The following is a 17,277-nucleotide window of genomic DNA, read 5'->3' as shown; positions in this document are numbered from 1 at the left end:
GGAACTATGGTAACCGTCATTTGGACTTGGTTTATGGTGACTCTCTCACTCTGTAATGTCTGGACTTATCCATATGAAACAAAAACAAAGTCACAAAGTTCAATGCCTTCTCTCTCAGCATGAATGAGGTCAGATGACTGTCTCATAAAGGAGCGGTGAATCCGATCACTTCAGAAACAATGGAGAGATGGAGATTGGAGATTTCCTTCCAAAACCGTGTCTCTCCCATTGCTCCAACTGAACAGACAACAGGATATTCTTGAGTTCAGGCATAAATTGAACTTCACCACAACAGTATTCGCTATGTTAGGAGGGTAAACATTGTTTGTGGAATAACATTTGCTAAAAACAACAAGAAGAGAAAACAGGCGAGGAGCTACTCTGTTACTAAACTCACCTTACACAGTGCAGGGCCCAAATGCCAACAATAACATTACATTATAACATCTCTGTTCATTTATTTATGTGAAATGCACCAGGAATCTTTGTAGTTTTGACAACACAATCCTTGCCTTGCCTTGCCTTGCCTTGCCTTTAATTGCTATGGGTTTGGGGAATGCGCAAACTGCTTTACTGGGTTTCAACTGAGCCGATGAGGGAGGCTCATAATTATCCAGCACGCACTGACTAATCAAGAGTGTTTCTCAAGCTGAAGGTGAAACAACAACAGCAGCAAGACTCCGTTACTAAGAGCCTATATTGATTCACAACAGTGGAAGCCGTAAGGATTGGTGAACAGCTCCATGTTGACCCTGTGGCGCAGACATTATTTTTAGCACAGGAGAGATTCTAATCTAATTGTAAGTCTTATCATAAAGCAATGAAGTGACATGTTCTCATCTGTCTGCGCACTAAAAAGGAAATTAAAGTTGTGCCTGTACTTTCTAGCCTGCTGTGTAAGTCATTAAAAGCTTCAGCGTTCCCACTTGGTCTATTGTTTTTTTTAGGATTGCTTTTGTTCGAATGGTTGTGGAGTTTTACCATCACAGCTGTCGAGCACTCTGAGGTGATGCGGGGAAAGCCATAATAGGGAATAAGTGTAGAGTTGTCATTTTGATATAACCTATTGCCCCAAATCATCAAGTCTATCCTTTAAGAGCACATGAGGCTGATGTGAACATAGCAGATTGTGATAACCATTGAATTGTATTTGATTGAATTCATTGATTGATTAAAAATAAAATCAAACCATATTTGTATTGGACAATGTGCTTTAACATGATAAACATAACAATTTCTCAAGTCCCAAGAACAACATGTGAATGTGAAGACACAAAGCTTTGTTAAGACGCCTCTAAATTCACAACAGCTGCAGAGTCGTGTCAGAATGTAGTAAAACCTGCCGGGCTTTAAGGTAGAGCATATATTTGGTGTGCATCATGGTGCACATGTGCAGGTCTAATAGAAAGAAATGCTAACATGAACATGTCAAAGTCCATTACAAAGTAACACATCTTTATAGGCCTACTGGTGTCTTTCATTCTTCTGCCTGCTGACCCACGATGCCTGAGTCATTTCACAGAGGTGCGCTCTAATAGACCTTCTAACACAGGCCAGAGGAGCCTGGCAACGCGCAGAGCAGCTATAAAAGCCTCGGCTCAATAAAGATAAGTCTAATTGAGCTGTAAAGCTGTGCCTTTGACAGATGCGCAGTGTATGTTTAAGATGGTGTCCTGCAGAATATAAAATAACCTCATGGCTTTGAGCTTTTCAAAAGTAGGAAGAAGCGGCAGCATGACAGAATGCAGTAGTGAAGCCTGTTCGGTGAGCTCGCGGACTCTGGATGAGAGTGCACGTGGGCGCACAGTCACATGCACGCGCTACAGTGAGGGAGAGAGAAGGCTCCCCCAGACATCTCTCCACACATGTAGCGCTCCTTACTTTGTGCGTCTTTTCTGTGAACGCATCTGCAGCTGCGCATTACCCGCAGGACTCAAACCTCCTTCTATGCGCCTAACTTGGCTATTTTCTTGAAACATGGAGCCTTTTACACTTTCTCCCGACACAGTCGGAGATTTGAGAGAGCGCCACACAGTCTCCGTGACTCCTGCCAACGCTACATTGATGGAGAACTTGCTCCTTTTATCCTCAGAGAGAAACAATACTGCCGTGGCGAGGGACGCGGGGAGTTTGATCCTGGCTGTTTGCATCACCGCGCTGTACTCTGCGATCTGCGTGGTGGGGCTACTGGGCAACGTGCTCGTCATGTACGGGGTGGTCAGGTGAGCTTGTATAAGAACTCTAAAGAAAAACTAGCCTAATATTACATACATATAATGGTGACAATTTACAAGAAAGAAAGACCAAGTCAAACCGAGATAAGATTGAACTTGATTAGGTCCCTCTGAGGACACTCACTTCAGGCAGTCCTCAAGAGTGGATAGAGTAAGAACTAAATCATGCAAACAAGATGTGTGTGATATGGTGCAAACAACATTTGACCAAACCCAAAACTAGTAAAAATAAAAAAAATTAAAAAATACCTACAGTCTTGGCATTTTGTGAATCATGGGAATTAAGCAGCAGTTCTACTTCCAGAATCCAGTTTATTCCGACATTTTAACACGGAGTTGGCTACCTAGCACCTCTCTGACATTTTCAGCTTTTGTTGTTCCGAAAACAGGTAATTGGCGCGTGACACAGTGGCTGTGTCTTTGTAATTGGCTTCAGTTTGTGCCTGAGAGCCACTTAGTGACTCCCACTCACCACCTACTCAGTCCTCACACACTGCAGCCAGGTACGGTTTGTTGTCAGGCACAATGTACAGAGAAAAAAAAAAAAAATCAAATATATTGTCTTTCTTGTCCTGTAGGTTATGAGTAATAGTTTGAAATGTGCATGGCCTCAATATAAATTATATATTTCATGAAATTAAAGATTAGCTGACCTGAGGATTGACCTGCAGAAAATGGGGATCCCTATCAATAAACAAATAAACAAAAATCAAAACTGCTAATGACTTTGTTCATGCAAGTTTAGTTATGTCACCCGTGTTTGTTTTTGTCCAAGCCGTCACTTGAATATGATGTTCATAATAACTACTCTAAATGTGCATTCATAAACAGCAGGAAATCTGTGTGGTAATTGTGTAGAAGTGCAGTTTAATGGAGGCTAACGGACACTATGGCTCAGGAAAGAAGCTTTTAGGCTTTTATTAGGCTAACATTATAATAAAACCTCTTAATGAATCATAATGGAAATGCAGTTAATTGAAATAAGAATTAAATAACTAATTCCCTTGAAATTGTGTATTCATGAGAATAAACTTCCAAACAGATACACCAAAATGAAGACTGCGACCAACATCTACATCTTCAACCTGGCTCTGGCTGATGCTCTGGCCACGAGCACGCTGCCATTTCAAAGCGCTAAGTACTTGATGAGAACATGGCCCTTTGGGGAGCTGCTGTGTAAAGCTGTCATCGCCATCGACTACTACAACATGTTCACCAGCATCTTCACTCTGACCATGATGAGCGTGGACCGCTACATCGCCGTGTGTCATCCAGTGAGAGCCCTGGACTTCCGCACACCCGCTAAAGCCAAGATCATCAACGTGTGCATCTGGATCCTGTCGTCTGCGGTCGGGGTGCCGGTCACTGTCATGGCTGTTACTAAGGTGACGCTTAAAGGTAAGTGACTGTGCAGGGCGTCAATAAAGACGGGGCTATTATTAAAATGAGGTCCTTTAGGTCATTCTGGCAAGCCTCTAATTGTTTTTATTCTTTAGGAAATACAGTCTGCACACTCCAGTTTCCTGAACCAGACTGGTACTGGGACATAGTGACAAAGATCTGCGTGTTCATCTTTGCCTTTGTGGTTCCAGTGCTGGTCATTACAGTGTGCTATGGGCTGATGATCCTGCGGCTGAAGAGTGTGCGACTGTTGTCTGGCTCAAAGGAGAAGGACAGGAATCTGCGGCGCATCACTAGGATGGTGCTGGTGGTGGTAGCTGCATTTGTGGTCTGCTGGACCCCCATCCACATATTCATCATCATCAGGACCATGGTCCCTATCGACCAGAACAACCTGCTGGTCGCAGCCAGCTGGCACCTGTGCATCGCACTGGGCTACACCAACAGCAGTCTGAACCCAGTGCTCTATGCTTTCCTGGATGAAAACTTCAAGAGGTGTCTGAGAGACTTCTGCTTCCCGTACCGCTCACGTATGGAGCAGAGCAGCTTCAGCCGGGTGCGCACCAGTGCTAGAGAGCCCGCCTCCATCTGTGCACTTCAGGGGAGGGAGAGGGCTCCGGCCTGACTAGGCCTGGAACAGAGGGGCCCTCAAGATGAGCTTCAGACCGACGTCACACAGATTACTACAGGGGTGTAGACTCACTGCCAAGCTAACGGTCTTATGTAAACCCGCACGTTAGCGTCTGCACTACACTGTATATCAAATTATAGTGCTATACTATAATTATAATACAATACACTCTGTGAGTCTCAAGCTGCAGGTTATTGTTATGAGCATCAACTCTGTATATTTCCATGTGTTCCTGCAGATAGACACCTTGAAATGGAAATGGAATCTTCCCATGTCAAGTATGTAATACAATGACTGTATAAGGAAAGCCATTCAGGACCCAGCTCTTCTTTATAAACACTTCTTCAATGATCAAGTGTGTGTATTGAGTAACTACTTCACAGTCACAAATACGGGACAACAAGAAGACCAGGGTGACTGAATACTTTGGCAGTGACTGTGCTTTAAATGACTTTGTTTAGAGCTGGAACACATATAGAAAAGAGAGATACAGCTGCTTCTTGAAGCCTGAAGTGATTGCAGCTCAATTAACACTGACTTAACCTGGATGAAAGAAACAATGGATTAGCCATGGCTCAAACCAACCAATTTGTTACCATGGCAATTAGTAGTCAACATTTACACAGACTGCGTAGGGACGGTACCGCCGAGCTGCTAATAACAATGTCTAATCCTGGCTATATATTCATTGTCCTTGGGATCTTGGAATTGTGATATCCAGTTTCATGTTTGTGACATTGAAAGAGAGAACTAATTAGAGATAATGCCTACGCACATAATCATGGTTACATCGATATTTAACAGAGATGAAATAACAGGGCCTTGGCGCTTATGCATTTCTCATTTACATTTTCTTTTTGAGTTCATAATTTTGTCTTTAACTGGCACATACTTATACACTGGAGAACAATTTAAAGGCATGTAAATGTATGATGTTGTTGCTCCTAGATGGAGTGATGACTTATGTACTGTGCAATCAGCTGTATATAAAAGACAAATGATGAGTAATGATTATGTATTTATCAAAACAAGTGCTTTAAATGTGATTTTTGTCTAAAGAGCTTTGACAATTGTTTTCGGTGGCGTTGCTTTTACATCAACTCCAATGATCAGACGTGGTCAGTCACAGTAAATTTACTTACTAGTTTTTGAGGATCTGTACTTTACTTGAGTAGTAATTTTGTTCAGAACTTATACTTTTATTATATACATTAAAGCCACTAAAGTAAAAAGTAAATGGTGGCTTTGAGTTTTGGTTTTGTCCCTTGAAAGCCTGATGATGAAAACTCCAGAACAGTAGGTGGCGCTGTGCAGGTGAACTGTCAATGTCACTGACTCACCACAAGTCAGTGGAAGACGGTTTGTTTGTCCCTTCCTGGGCCATAGACTGCAATCTGGGCACAATCTTCAAATTTTTGTAAAGTTAAGATTTACAGCAATTCAAAATATTTATGTATTTGTACTATACACTTTTAATACTAAAGAATTGTCTAAAGCAAAATAAAGTACTTTCAACTTTGAATTCAACAACCTTTACTTGTGCTGGATTAATATTTAACAAGACGTATCTATATACTCTTACTCAAGTTACGAAATAGTACTTTTACCACCACCGCCAATGATATTTCAGTATGTACCGCATTGCCTTATTCTAGTTCTGGTTTTCAACGTGGTTATTTATTATCTTGTACAATGTACATCTTTATAACTTTTGTCAGTTTCTTGAGTAGTGTTTAAAGTCTTGTAATGATGTTGTTTCTTATTTATCTGTACATGATTTTATTAAAAACACTACATACATATTTGTATTATGTAATATTTTGTAATGAATAATGAACAATAATCTAAACATATCGTATGATCAAAGACCTTTGTTCTGGCTGACCGAAATGTACTACAGGGCTGATGGCTGGCTTTACTTAAAGGGATAGTCTGTAAGTTTAAATGTTTCACAAATTAAATACATTGGGTATAACTGATCTCCCGGCCAGTAATAGTAATACGCAATATTGCATACTTATATTTTTTAAAGTCCCTCCCTTTGCCGATTTCAGCAGCAATTCAGCTTTCGTGAAGAGGCCAGTCAGGTCCAATCAGGAGGGAAGAGGGAGGGAGCTTGATTATTTTCTTCAGAAATTCTGTTTCTCTCTCCTCATTTTGAAAACTAGAAGGGGTTTTCTGGTCCAGTCAGGAGGAATAAGGAATACTTGATAATTTATTATTATTATTATTGATTATTTATATGTATCTCTCTCCCCTCATTTTGCAATCTTACAGACTATCACTTTAATCCGGTCAGTATTGTGCGACAGATTGGTGTGCTGTGAAATTTGTGTAAAAATATCTAAATAACTTGCGTGAAATAAGCGTTTTAAAGCTCCTAAATGACTTTGAATAGCCAATGTTGCAGTCTTTTGCCAAGTCACTCTAAAATTACGATTCAAGTGAAGCCCCTTTCTATAATACTGTGTCTGTCACTCTATGTACCATCAAACTGCTCGGCTCGTCCGTCGTTTTCTACTACTTGACGTGGTCTCCCGAACTGTCAGCTATTTGTGGGTGTAGCAGTAATCGAATGTCCACACAAAGCTCCGTGATAAGTGAAAGGCTTTACTGCTGGCTCAGAACTAGCACGATCAGCATGGAAGAGTAAAAACAAGAACCGCAGAGTGTCATCGCGGGAGTTACCCCGGTAACCAAGACAGTTGTTATTTACTGTCCAGTATCTCTTATATGACCGTGGGGACTCACATCTCCGCTGTCCAGTAAAAGAAACACAAAGTACTTACATTTCAGTTCACCATGCTACACTTTTGATGTGTAATAGTCATGTCAGAACCATGTAACAGTACATTTTGATACAGCTTTTTGGAGTGTTATTCCCCTATTGAGACATACAGTCCTCTATATGTCCACTGTGCAAATGGATAAGCAGGCAGTTGCATAAATCGCTCCCAAAGTGACTCAACCATTAAATTGCTCTTGTGCTTATAAAACAGCAGCACACACATCTATAAAACTATGAAGGCTGCTCTCAATGAGAAACAGGAGCAAACTCAGCACAACACTGTGGTCGACCTGCTCCAGAGTGACAGACATTAAATGTCTGCCACGACCCTAAATAGTTACTCATGCACTCAAGTAAATTACCACAGGCAGATATGAAGAGGGGAAATCTATAGGCTGATAAGAGCGCGTAGAAACGCAGATTATAATTTTTCCATACAATGTTATGATCACCAGCATTTATATGGTATGCTTTTAAAGATACTATTGACAAATAAAATCCTCTTACTTTAAGCTTTATTATAAACTATGAAACAAAAAACATGCACCAAGAAGCTACATACGCCTATGGGACATGGAGAATTTAGTACCAAGGGGTTTGTTGATGACCATCCTTCGAATAATTTTGTACAAGACAAAATGCATCAATAAACAGTGATGGATAGTAATTAAAATGTCCCCTATACCTTCATGGACATACTTTGAAAGGGAAAGCACATCTTGCATTACAGATTTGAGACTAACTAACAGAAGCGTTTTGGAGAATACGAGCAAACTTTGCTCATGATCTGACTCTGTTCTTTTATTAAACACACTTCCCCAAGGTATTCACAAACCAAGACAAGAATCTCAAGTTTTCATTGACTTTTTTACAAGACAGATGCTGTATGTGGTTGTGCCTCCCTGCTGTGGAGCTGACACCAGTGTTTCAAACTGTGTGCCATCTGCCAGCTGTTAATGCTTAGTTTCATTACAAAACATCTCCAGAGCCTCACATAGGCTTTACTCTCCAATACGCTCCTGCTTCAGTCTATAACAGTGATTTATGAGTGCACCACCTTACGATGGGCCTTGTAATTAGCAGAGAATCAATAAGACACTCACACGGCGGTAATGGGAGCAGGAGCACAGTGGTCTCTTCACTGGCAGCAGCTGTGGTTGTCATAACAGACCTGGAGCTGTAGAGGACACGGGCTCTTGTTATAGGTCCCTGCACAGCTGTCAGTCATCCGCCGCACAGACACTGTCACAATGTAAAGCTCAGTTAGTGAGTCTGCAGACATGACTGGCAACGAAGAAGGTCACGCCAATCAGTCAAGCACACATTTTTGTGCTTAAGATTTGTGTTGGCTATAAGCAACGTTAGACACATCAGTCTGAGAAAGTCTTTGTAACTAATATGTCAATGAATTAAAACCAAACATTTACATTTATATGAAAAAATGACAGAAAAAATGTGCATTGCATTTTTCCCCCTCATATTTATGCCAGTAATACACAGCCAAAGTTTCAAATTGATATTTCTAAATTTGAAAGGTTTCCCTATTCACCTTTTGTGCTTCCCCAGAAAAACAAAAAAACAAAAAAACAAACAAACAAAAAAACAAGCAGAGAGTTAACAATGGTGTTCGAGAGGATAGATGAAGAATAGGCAGCAGTCTGGATGTCTTATACAGGAGAAGTTCATTTCAGAACTCGCGTATCTGACCTTTCAGTGACCCAGCGGCTTTATGGTCGGTTAGCTTGGCGCCTTTGCTTTCCATCCCGTTTTTTGGTGTTGTACTGAGAAATCATAGAATAAATTATTTCTCTGTACGATCATACATTTTTGTAATTCATACATTTTCTTTTTAGATGCTACTTGTGAAAGTGTATTGAAGCCTTGGCGTAAATTCAATACCTCCAGCCAATGATCGCTTCCATGAGGGCCACACCTCCACCTCAGCCCATCAGCATAAGAGCCGCACCTCTGTAGCAGCCAATCATCTCGCTCGGTCCTGCTTTTAAAGGAACAGGCCACCATTTTACATACTGAGATATATTCTTACCTGAGCTTCAAGGAGTTGATGTGTACCTGTCTGGTTTTTGTGCGTGCGCTCAGTCACGCTAAACGACCAAAGATGTTAGCATTTGGCCTCTCCCAATGTATTCCTATAGCTCCAAACGGCGTGAAGTTAGAAGCGACCAAGCTCTCATACCAGACAGGTACAACTCGTCTAAGCTCAGGTAAGAGCATATCTCAGTATGTAAAGTGGTGGCCTGTTCCTTTAAGCCTCCAGCAACCCACCTCCACCTCGCCTCTGGCTCTTCCGTCCACGGCCTCTCCTGCTGCGTCCTTCACGGCTCTCCTATACCACCACCAGTGTCCAGGCTCTGGGGGAAGACACCCCTTATGCTAACATGCTCATCCATACTGACTTCAATTCATATACCAATGTCTACTGCTGGGATCTGATCACCAAAACATAATACACATGTCAATAAATCTTCCTAATCGCTACTTTTGTCTGTGTGAGTCTATCCAGGTTGAAATGCAGTTAATAGGAACAACTGGCTCTTCAGTTCAGTTCAGTCATCAGTTCGGTCATTATATTATATTTCTACTTAATTATTTTAGAATAATGCTCTTATAGTAAACATTTTGGCTACTCTACCCACCACCACAGAAGTAGTAAAACGTAAAGCATTAAACAAGTAATAAATCATATGTTTTTGTTCCATTACTCGACGCTTCATACAATTTGGTTGCAGTAAATTAGATTTGGTCTTTGAAGCCTTTGCTGATTTCTTTTCAATGAGCTTTTATCTGCAAATGGTCTTCAAATGGAGAATCCAAAGTAAAAGCAGGATTTTTACAGGATTGTGAGCATCTTATGTTAAATTCCATGTTTCCATAGATAAGTGATAAGTCACATGCGGAGTTATCTGATGTTCCAACATAATACATCAGAATAACTTTGGGTCAATTTGAGTTTAATGTTTTATGTGTGTCATTAATTACTTAAGAGTCTTACACGCACTCTTCTCCTTATCTGTCAGTTTAAGAACCAGAGCGACTCATGACAAAACTTCAAATGCTTTGATAAGAATCCACTTAAGAAGACACTCAATTTGTCTGAAATAACATGTTAATTTTCGACACTGCGGGGGAGCTGCCGCAGCACGACACACATTCATTGACCTGCATGTACTGCATTATGGAAATATTTGAAACAAGTCTTGGATTAGAGAGGCTAATTTTCCCCCAGAGTGAGAATAGATGTGTGTTGCAGCTGCTGGAGGCTTCAGACTTTCTGCTCAGTTTAATGAAAGCAAGGTTAGGGCAGCTGCATCGCGAAACATTATATTTCCAATTGGTGAAAGAAAATAATCACAAGATAACTCTGGCTTTGGCTTCTTCTGCACTCATGTGAAAATGTGTTACTATGTGTGGTATTTTCAAATAAGTTATAGCTTTGTTATAGCCTTTCAAAACAAATATAAAAATATAAATCATGGCTACGGTCAGCTAATAATTTTGTGGTGCAAAATTAACACCACTGGTCTGAACTGCCGCCAGTCGGAGTCACCTTATATAAGTTTTATACATTATTTTAATTAATCAATTATTTTAAGACATTTTAAGATGTTTAGGGGAAGATTTTAGGCCAGAATGCAGCCGTGAACCTGGATATATGTTTCATGAATCATGCATTAGTTTTAAAAAGCGCCTTTCGGGACACTCAGAGACACTTTACATTGCATTACTAATTCATTCCACATTTGATGGTTATGAAAAAACATTTTAAATAAACCGCAGCAGCAAATTAATGCTTTCCCTCCAGTGCCATTTACTGGGGTTATTTTAAAAGTGCAAGGCAGGTGCTGGTACAGCCAAATTGTGGAGGTGTTGAGGAGACCTGTCAATTAAAAAGCTCATGCTGATAATTGACCATACGTATGTAGAGAGCGATTCAATTAAAATGTGATTATTTGAACAGTTCTGTGCTCTGAAATGCACATAATTTAAGAGCTGATAGAGGAACTTACACTTCAGTGTTACCCAGTTGCAACCACTGACTTCTGGGTGCCTCATGATTCGATATATGGGAAACATGGATAACGATACGTCGACACAGCAATAATCGATATATTGCACAAAAATAACATACCTACATCACCATTTATTTTGAACCTTTTTTTCTCTCCATCATACTACATATTTCATTTAAATGTGTTTTTGTCTGCTTTGTACCCCTTTTTCTTGAATAAATTATCCCTTTACCCACTTAGTGAAAATGGGTGTATTGATCTGTCAGTGGCATCGCTTCATTTACATTTAAATGAAAGAATAAATCAACCCCAAATTATTCTTATTTAGACTTAAAAACTACCATTAAAGTAATATGTGTGTGTGACAGTGTTTGGTTCAAGTGCTTAAAATGGTGGTGCTACCCTCTACTGTTCTGACTGGATTCTTGATCATCCATCCATCCATCCATTTTCTTCCGCTTTATCAGGGGCCGGGTCGCGGGGGCAGCAGTCTCAGCAGAGATGCCCAGACTTCCCGATCCACACACACCTCCTCCAGCTGTTCTGGGGGGACCCCGAGGCGACACCAGGCCAGCTCGGAGACATAGTCCCACCACCGTGTCCTGGGTCTTCCACGAGGCCTTGTCCCACTAGGACATGCCTGAAACTTCTTGATCATTATTGACCTCAATGCATCATCAAAAGTATCGATATCGGAATAAAAAGTATTGGTATTGTATCGTCCTGCAAAACTCGAGGATACTACCAGTATTTTACATGATCAACTATACTCAGACTATCCAGAATTTAGAAGAGCATTCTCCAAATGATGCTAAAATTCAAAGACTTTACAGGAAAACATAATTTCACTTGTTAAGAAGATCCCTTGAATTTTAAATTATTTAGTACCCCTGCTATGTGCTCCAGTACCCCCAGGGGGTCCCATACCTCTGTTTGTAAACCTGCAACAGGCGACAGGCAGCACGTGCACACTTCACAAGCATTATGTAGGAATAATGCCTTGAACTTAAAAGGCAACTCCACATGAACACGCTTACCTATATTGGCAACGACAAAGCCTCCTGACATCACCTTTGTGCCACACCGGGAAAAAAAGCAAACCAAACAAGGAAAGAGGTTCACTCTGATCAATTAACTGCTTATGAGAGATTCTTTAGCATTTCAAAGCGCCCTTTACCCCAAGAGCTTTTTACAGGACCCAGCCGCTTGGACAGATGAAAGAAAGCGGAGACAATCAAGGCCACAGTGCAGTTCACTTGAAACAGACCACAAAAGGCATCGAGCTTTGAAGCAGGGTCTTCTTCTATCATGTTCATTCTGAAGTGTCCCTCATTTATATTCATGTTTGAATCATGTCATTTGCTTCAGTAATGGACAACAGTTTGCCTTCTATGGGCAGAATTTAAGAGAAATAATGTTCGTCTAAACCTCAACCGAGCATCTGGAATATAAAAACACTTCCTTCGAGACCCAAAATTTGAGACCTATGATTTGACTAATACACCCAAAAGAAAAATGACCCAAAATGGCTTAAAAATGTAAAACTTTATTCTCAGACAGGGTAAATTGACACAATTCCAGAGATTATCACGCATTACAAAAGCACAGTGTATCCTCAGGAACAACATACAGTAGTTTAACTTTCTCATTTTACCGTTCCTGTCTGAAGTAAGGCCAAACTGGAATTATTGCTTTATATATTTTAAAATTGCTACCGGTTTCCAATAAAAGGGTTGAAACTACCTCTCCATTGTCTGTCCATGCACTGAGTCACAAACAACACAATTCATTTTTTTAGCGTCTCCAAAATCACCAAAGCTCAATAATAGAAATACAAGAAAAAAACAACTCAAATTTTTGTCTTGATCTACAGAAAACTTGTGCAGCCTCTTGCCCCATTCAAAGAACAGCTTCAGTGAAGGACATAACAGACCCCCTGTGCACTTCCTGTCAGTGTGGTGCAGCACAAGTATTCACATTTCTTAATAGATGTAGTCGACCTGAACAAAACCCCCCATCACCATCCATGTCTGAAAAAGGGCATCAGCTCTCCTGCTTGTCTTTGACCAATAGTGCTGTATGCTGCCCCCCACTGGACGCCATCAATACCGCACGGTTTTCCAACTGCTTGCCGTTCATCTTCACTGGACTCCACTCGTCATCCTCTTCTCCTGTGCCAAGCTGCATGTTTGTGCCCATGCCCCAGGAATACACATCGCCTAGGATGAAACACGAGATACGACGTCACAGCTTCTGATTAAAACTAAAATTAGAGTTGTCGTAGTAGCGGATGGTGAAAAATAAAACTTTCAGTGTATTCTTTAAATAATGTATATGTTTTTAATGATATTCATCCACTTTTGCAGTTTATTATGAAGTCAATAAAACTATAAAACAACTGAATTCTAAGCTTGAAGCCGATTTCAACACATTTGTACCTTAGACTGCGCTGTCGGCCTGTAAGAGCGCAGTGCAAATGTGGTGAGAAATTACAATCAGGACCACTTTATTTCTTTGTCTGGGCTTTCTTTGTTTTCAAACACTAGCTCTACTCATAACTTTCTTGCTTTGCTTCAGATTCATCATAGTCCAGTGTGGACACAGTTCAAGATTTCTACACAATTGAATGTGAAATTCGAAAAATAAAGTTATACACTCGTTATAAAGTGTAACATACTGTGAATATTGACTTAATGTCACGCATTGTTGCATTTGTTGTAAATTTGTAACCAACTTAATTGTTTAGTAAGACAACAAGGACTAAACTATGTTATTGTAGCAACCACATTATCATTTAAGTACATGAACAGGGGGGTGGGAGTAATTCTTCCCCCTCCTTTTTGGGCAAGAATGTTATTTTTTATTTTTTAGCTTTTGTGCCTTTTGTGCGGCTCGAAATGGAAATATGAAAATCAAATCTATCAAATTCCAAATCTGGTTTTCACCAGAGACTACAGTACATACACTGTCTTAAGTTGGAGTGGGGTAAGTGAATACACAGCGGGTGGATGGGCTGAACAGGAGAAGTGAGCTTGTGCAACAGAGCTACATGAATCACGTCAATGGTATTTTCTATCAAAAGGTGACGTGTCTAAATTCATTTGGAGTTTCCTGGGATTTTTCCTTTTCGCAAGGGTGCCTGGTGAAAAAATGTTTCAGAATCCCTACAGGGCTTGAGAAGCGACTGAAGTGATAAACTTTACTGTAAAAGTCCTCTTGTATAAATAATGAACATGGTGACTGACCTTCTCTTGTGACGGCGTAGCTGACAGTCGTACCACATGCCACTCTACAAACAGCCTCCATTCCTGTCACCAGTGTGGGCTCACTCGTCTCCTCAGCCCCCTCTCCTAACCCCAGGCGTCCATACTCGGCCCGGCCCAGACTATATACCCGTCCTGAACATGAAACGACGACATAATTAAGTATAAAAAGGAAACAGACCATGTGCTGACATACATTTCCATGATCGTAATGACATTGTTGAACACATAAATCATAATTGTTCTGCTTACCTTCAGAATCAAGACAGAGCGTGTGATGCTGTCCACCAGTAAAATCCACCCAGGAAGTGGTCGAGTTCTTAAAGCATGTCAGTTTGATTGGGACAAAACACAATTTTGTGCTTTTTGTTCCTGAACGTGTATAAAAAAAAAGGTACAGAATCAGTTAGTCCAAGTTATTTCATTTAATTTAAACAAATTGGGCAAACTGACCAAGTTGGTTATAGTTAGAAAGACCAAATCCATACACAGAGCCCTTATCCGACAAAGCAAAAGTCACGTAGGCGCCACAGAATGCATCCGTAAAATGAACTTTCCCTTTGACCTTGACCATTTGAGGCTCCAGCAGACGATCTGGGGAAATAAAAGCGTGTGCAGAAATAATTTAGAAAGCAGACTTAAACAAATGATAATGTCTGGAATCAGAAAAGAAAATACAAGAGCTTACCTAGGCCTTGCCTGCCTCCCCTGTTACTAAAGTATTCAGGTATTCTTCCCAGCTGACCCTGTTCTGCACATCCAGAGGTGTACAGATTTCCATCCATCGTCAGCATTACAAAGTGGTCATTACCTGCGGAGGAAAAAGTCAAAATAAACAAATCACCAATATAAACCAATAAAGTAAAAAATAAATATATAATTAATACATTCAATTAAGCTCATTATTATTATTATTATTTTTACCAGAGACTATTTTTACTACAGGTTCCGGGATGGAAAGTTTGGATGGAAGCTTGCAAGTTTTCATTGGCTCCAGAAGCCCAATAACTCCATTGTTGTCCTGCACAACATGCAGAACATGATGATGATAAGAAGAGAGGACAGAAGCAATACACTTTTTTTTTTTCTAATAATAAATAAATACAATACCCTGAAGGAGCCCCAAACATAAACTAAGCCTTCTTCTGTGAGTGCGGCTGAGTGGCTGTCTCCTGCAGACACCTGGACCACCTTCTCCTCAAGCTCAACTTTTGCAGGGACCATTTCCGATCCCTCTTCTGATGAGTCACGCCCAAGTGCCCCTTCATCATTACAACCAAATGTGTACACCTATAAAAATACAACATAAAAGAAAAACATAAATGACAACTTCATTCTAGAACATTTCAGGGGATATTACTGGCGTTACTTACTTTCCCCGATTCACTTAGACACACTGTATGCATTCCACCAGCAACGACCTGCACCATCTGCTCTGGAAGAGTGACCAGGGCAGGTTTCTTCCTCTCAGTTATGACCTCACCCAAACCTAACTGTCCAACATCACCTTGGCCCAGAACAAGAACGAGCCCTACTTCTTTTCCGTGACTCCTGTGAGAAACTAGAACACACAAAACAAAACTGTATTTAACCCCCCAAACATGTCCAATAAATACATTTCTCTGGACTCCATTACCTTTCACTTTCTTTGCATCTTGATCTTCAACAGTGGCCTCGGATTTCCTCTTTGCAGCAACTTTTTTGGCAGGCATGGTGGCAACAGCACTTATACAAAAAAAGTAAAAAAATAAAAAGTTAAAATAAGCAAATGTAGTTGTGCACCTCGACTTATCACACCAGTGTGTTTGCAACACATCAGTACAACTCGAGTAGAAAGCAGATGTAGCAAACACAGTCCAGCCTTATTCTGTCCAGCACACAGCAGTTGGCGCAGACAGCTGTCCTTTCAGTGGAGCGTTTTGTTCAACAACCATAACAGACTTTTTGACTGTAATAAGTGGTTTTCAAAGCTGGGTGTTAAAGCAGAGATACAGAACATAAATGCACCACTAAAGCACAAATTAAAATATCTCTAATTTAAATGAATAGTTGACAGCTAAATCGAGCACCACCTTTTTGCACATCCAGTGTGTTTTTAAGAGCTGAATGTAACAAGTACATTTCTCCATTGTGAGATCAATAAAGGCTATCTTTTCTTATCTTATCTGATTCTGGAGGAGCTCAGGTACCACCTAGGGGCCCGTCAGAGTTTGAGAACTGTTGGAGTTCATCAGTCCAACACCGAATAGGGAATTTATGAACAACGAACAAGATACTGATAATGACTACATTATGTACGAACACCAAAATAGTCAAGACTATTGCTATTTGACAGCGTTAACACACGTTACGTTAATTACGTGACCTGAAAATTAGCATGTTTTATGGACGTCACGAATACCAAAACTAATATTGCGAGTCAATATAAGGAACACCGTAACACACAGATTAACGGCACTTAAATCAATGTAGCGAGTTTCTTTTAAAAGACAAAAGTTTACTTCCGCAAAAACCATAGATGACAAAACCATGCTCTTAACAAACAGGTGCTAACATGCTAACAATCTTAGCTTTTTCAGAATGAAGGGCACATAAATACAACTACACAACCCTAGGCATAAGGAATGCTGCCAATAACGCGCTTTGTCTTGGATGACACAACAAAGGTGTTAAGGAATGCGCTAACCTGGTAATTGCAGAGGTTTTTTGAACTGTTAGGAAAGAAACGTGCAAGAAGTCTTCCCGGTCTGCTAGCACGAACGTGACATCTGACGTCACGACGTACTTAAAGATACAGAAGCGAAGATAGTTTTTGTTGCTATGACAACGGGCCACGATACTTATGATCATAAACAGATTCTGATGCAGGCATGTGATTATTATTATTATTATTATTATTATTATTATTATTATTATTATTATTATTATT

General features: G+C 40.4%; 2 protein-coding genes across 2 annotated transcripts; one reads left to right on the top strand and one right to left on the bottom strand.

Moving 5' to 3' along the window:
• The first annotated feature begins 1,826 nt into the window (after positions 1 to 1,826).
• On the top strand, positions 1,827 to 4,338 carry oprd1b (opioid receptor, delta 1b). The gene is made up of 3 exons (XM_079561666.1): positions 1,827 to 2,222; positions 3,277 to 3,632; positions 3,731 to 4,338. Exons 1-3 carry the CDS (start codon positions 1,978 to 1,980, stop codon positions 4,258 to 4,260), a joined length of 1,131 nt encoding a protein of 376 aa, XP_079417792.1. The 5' UTR covers positions 1,827 to 1,977; the 3' UTR covers positions 4,261 to 4,338.
• An 8,743-nt stretch (positions 4,339 to 13,081) lies between these two features.
• Positions 13,082 to 17,121, bottom strand: rcc1 (regulator of chromosome condensation 1). Its single transcript, XM_079562037.1, has 10 exons — positions 17,035 to 17,121; positions 15,985 to 16,073; positions 15,722 to 15,909; positions 15,459 to 15,638; positions 15,273 to 15,369; positions 15,037 to 15,159; positions 14,802 to 14,942; positions 14,601 to 14,720; positions 14,331 to 14,483; positions 13,082 to 13,304 (listed from the first exon to the last, which is right to left on the bottom strand). The coding sequence occupies exons 2-10, from the start codon at positions 16,058 to 16,060 to the stop codon at positions 13,129 to 13,131; spliced, it is 1,254 nt and encodes a 417-aa protein (XP_079418163.1). The 5' UTR covers positions 16,061 to 16,073; positions 17,035 to 17,121; the 3' UTR covers positions 13,082 to 13,128.
• Between the last annotated feature and the right edge of the window lie 156 nt (positions 17,122 to 17,277).

Source organism: Gobius niger, assembly GCF_951799975.1.
Source record: "Gobius niger genome assembly, chromosome: 8".
NCBI lineage: Eukaryota > Metazoa > Chordata > Actinopteri > Gobiiformes > Gobiidae > Gobius > Gobius niger.
The sequence above is the reverse complement of the archived record's forward strand: the minus strand, read 5'-3'. Positions and strand labels throughout refer to the sequence as shown.

Excerpts from the sequence above, each read along its gene's own strand:
- oprd1b (XM_079561666.1), top strand. The coding sequence starts at position 1,978 with ATGGAGCCTTTTACACTTTCTCCCGACACAGTCGGAGATTTGAGAGAG. Across the intron at positions 2,223-3,276 it reads GTCATGTACGGGGTGGTCAG|ATACACCAAAATGAAGACTG; the intron begins GTGAGCTTGTAT and ends ACTTCCAAACAG. Across the intron at positions 3,633-3,730 it reads TACTAAGGTGACGCTTAAAG|GAAATACAGTCTGCACACTC; the intron begins GTAAGTGACTGT and ends TTTATTCTTTAG.
- rcc1 (XM_079562037.1), bottom strand. The coding sequence starts at position 16,060 with ATGCCTGCCAAAAAAGTTGCTGCAAAGAGGAAATCCGAGGCCACTGTT. Across the intron at positions 15,370-15,458 it reads ATGTTTGGGGCTCCTTCAGG|GACAACAATGGAGTTATTGG; the intron begins GTATTGTATTTA and ends CATGTTGTGCAG. Across the intron at positions 14,943-15,036 it reads GGGAGGCAGGCAAGGCCTAG|ATCGTCTGCTGGAGCCTCAA; the intron begins GTAAGCTCTTGT and ends TTATTTCCCCAG.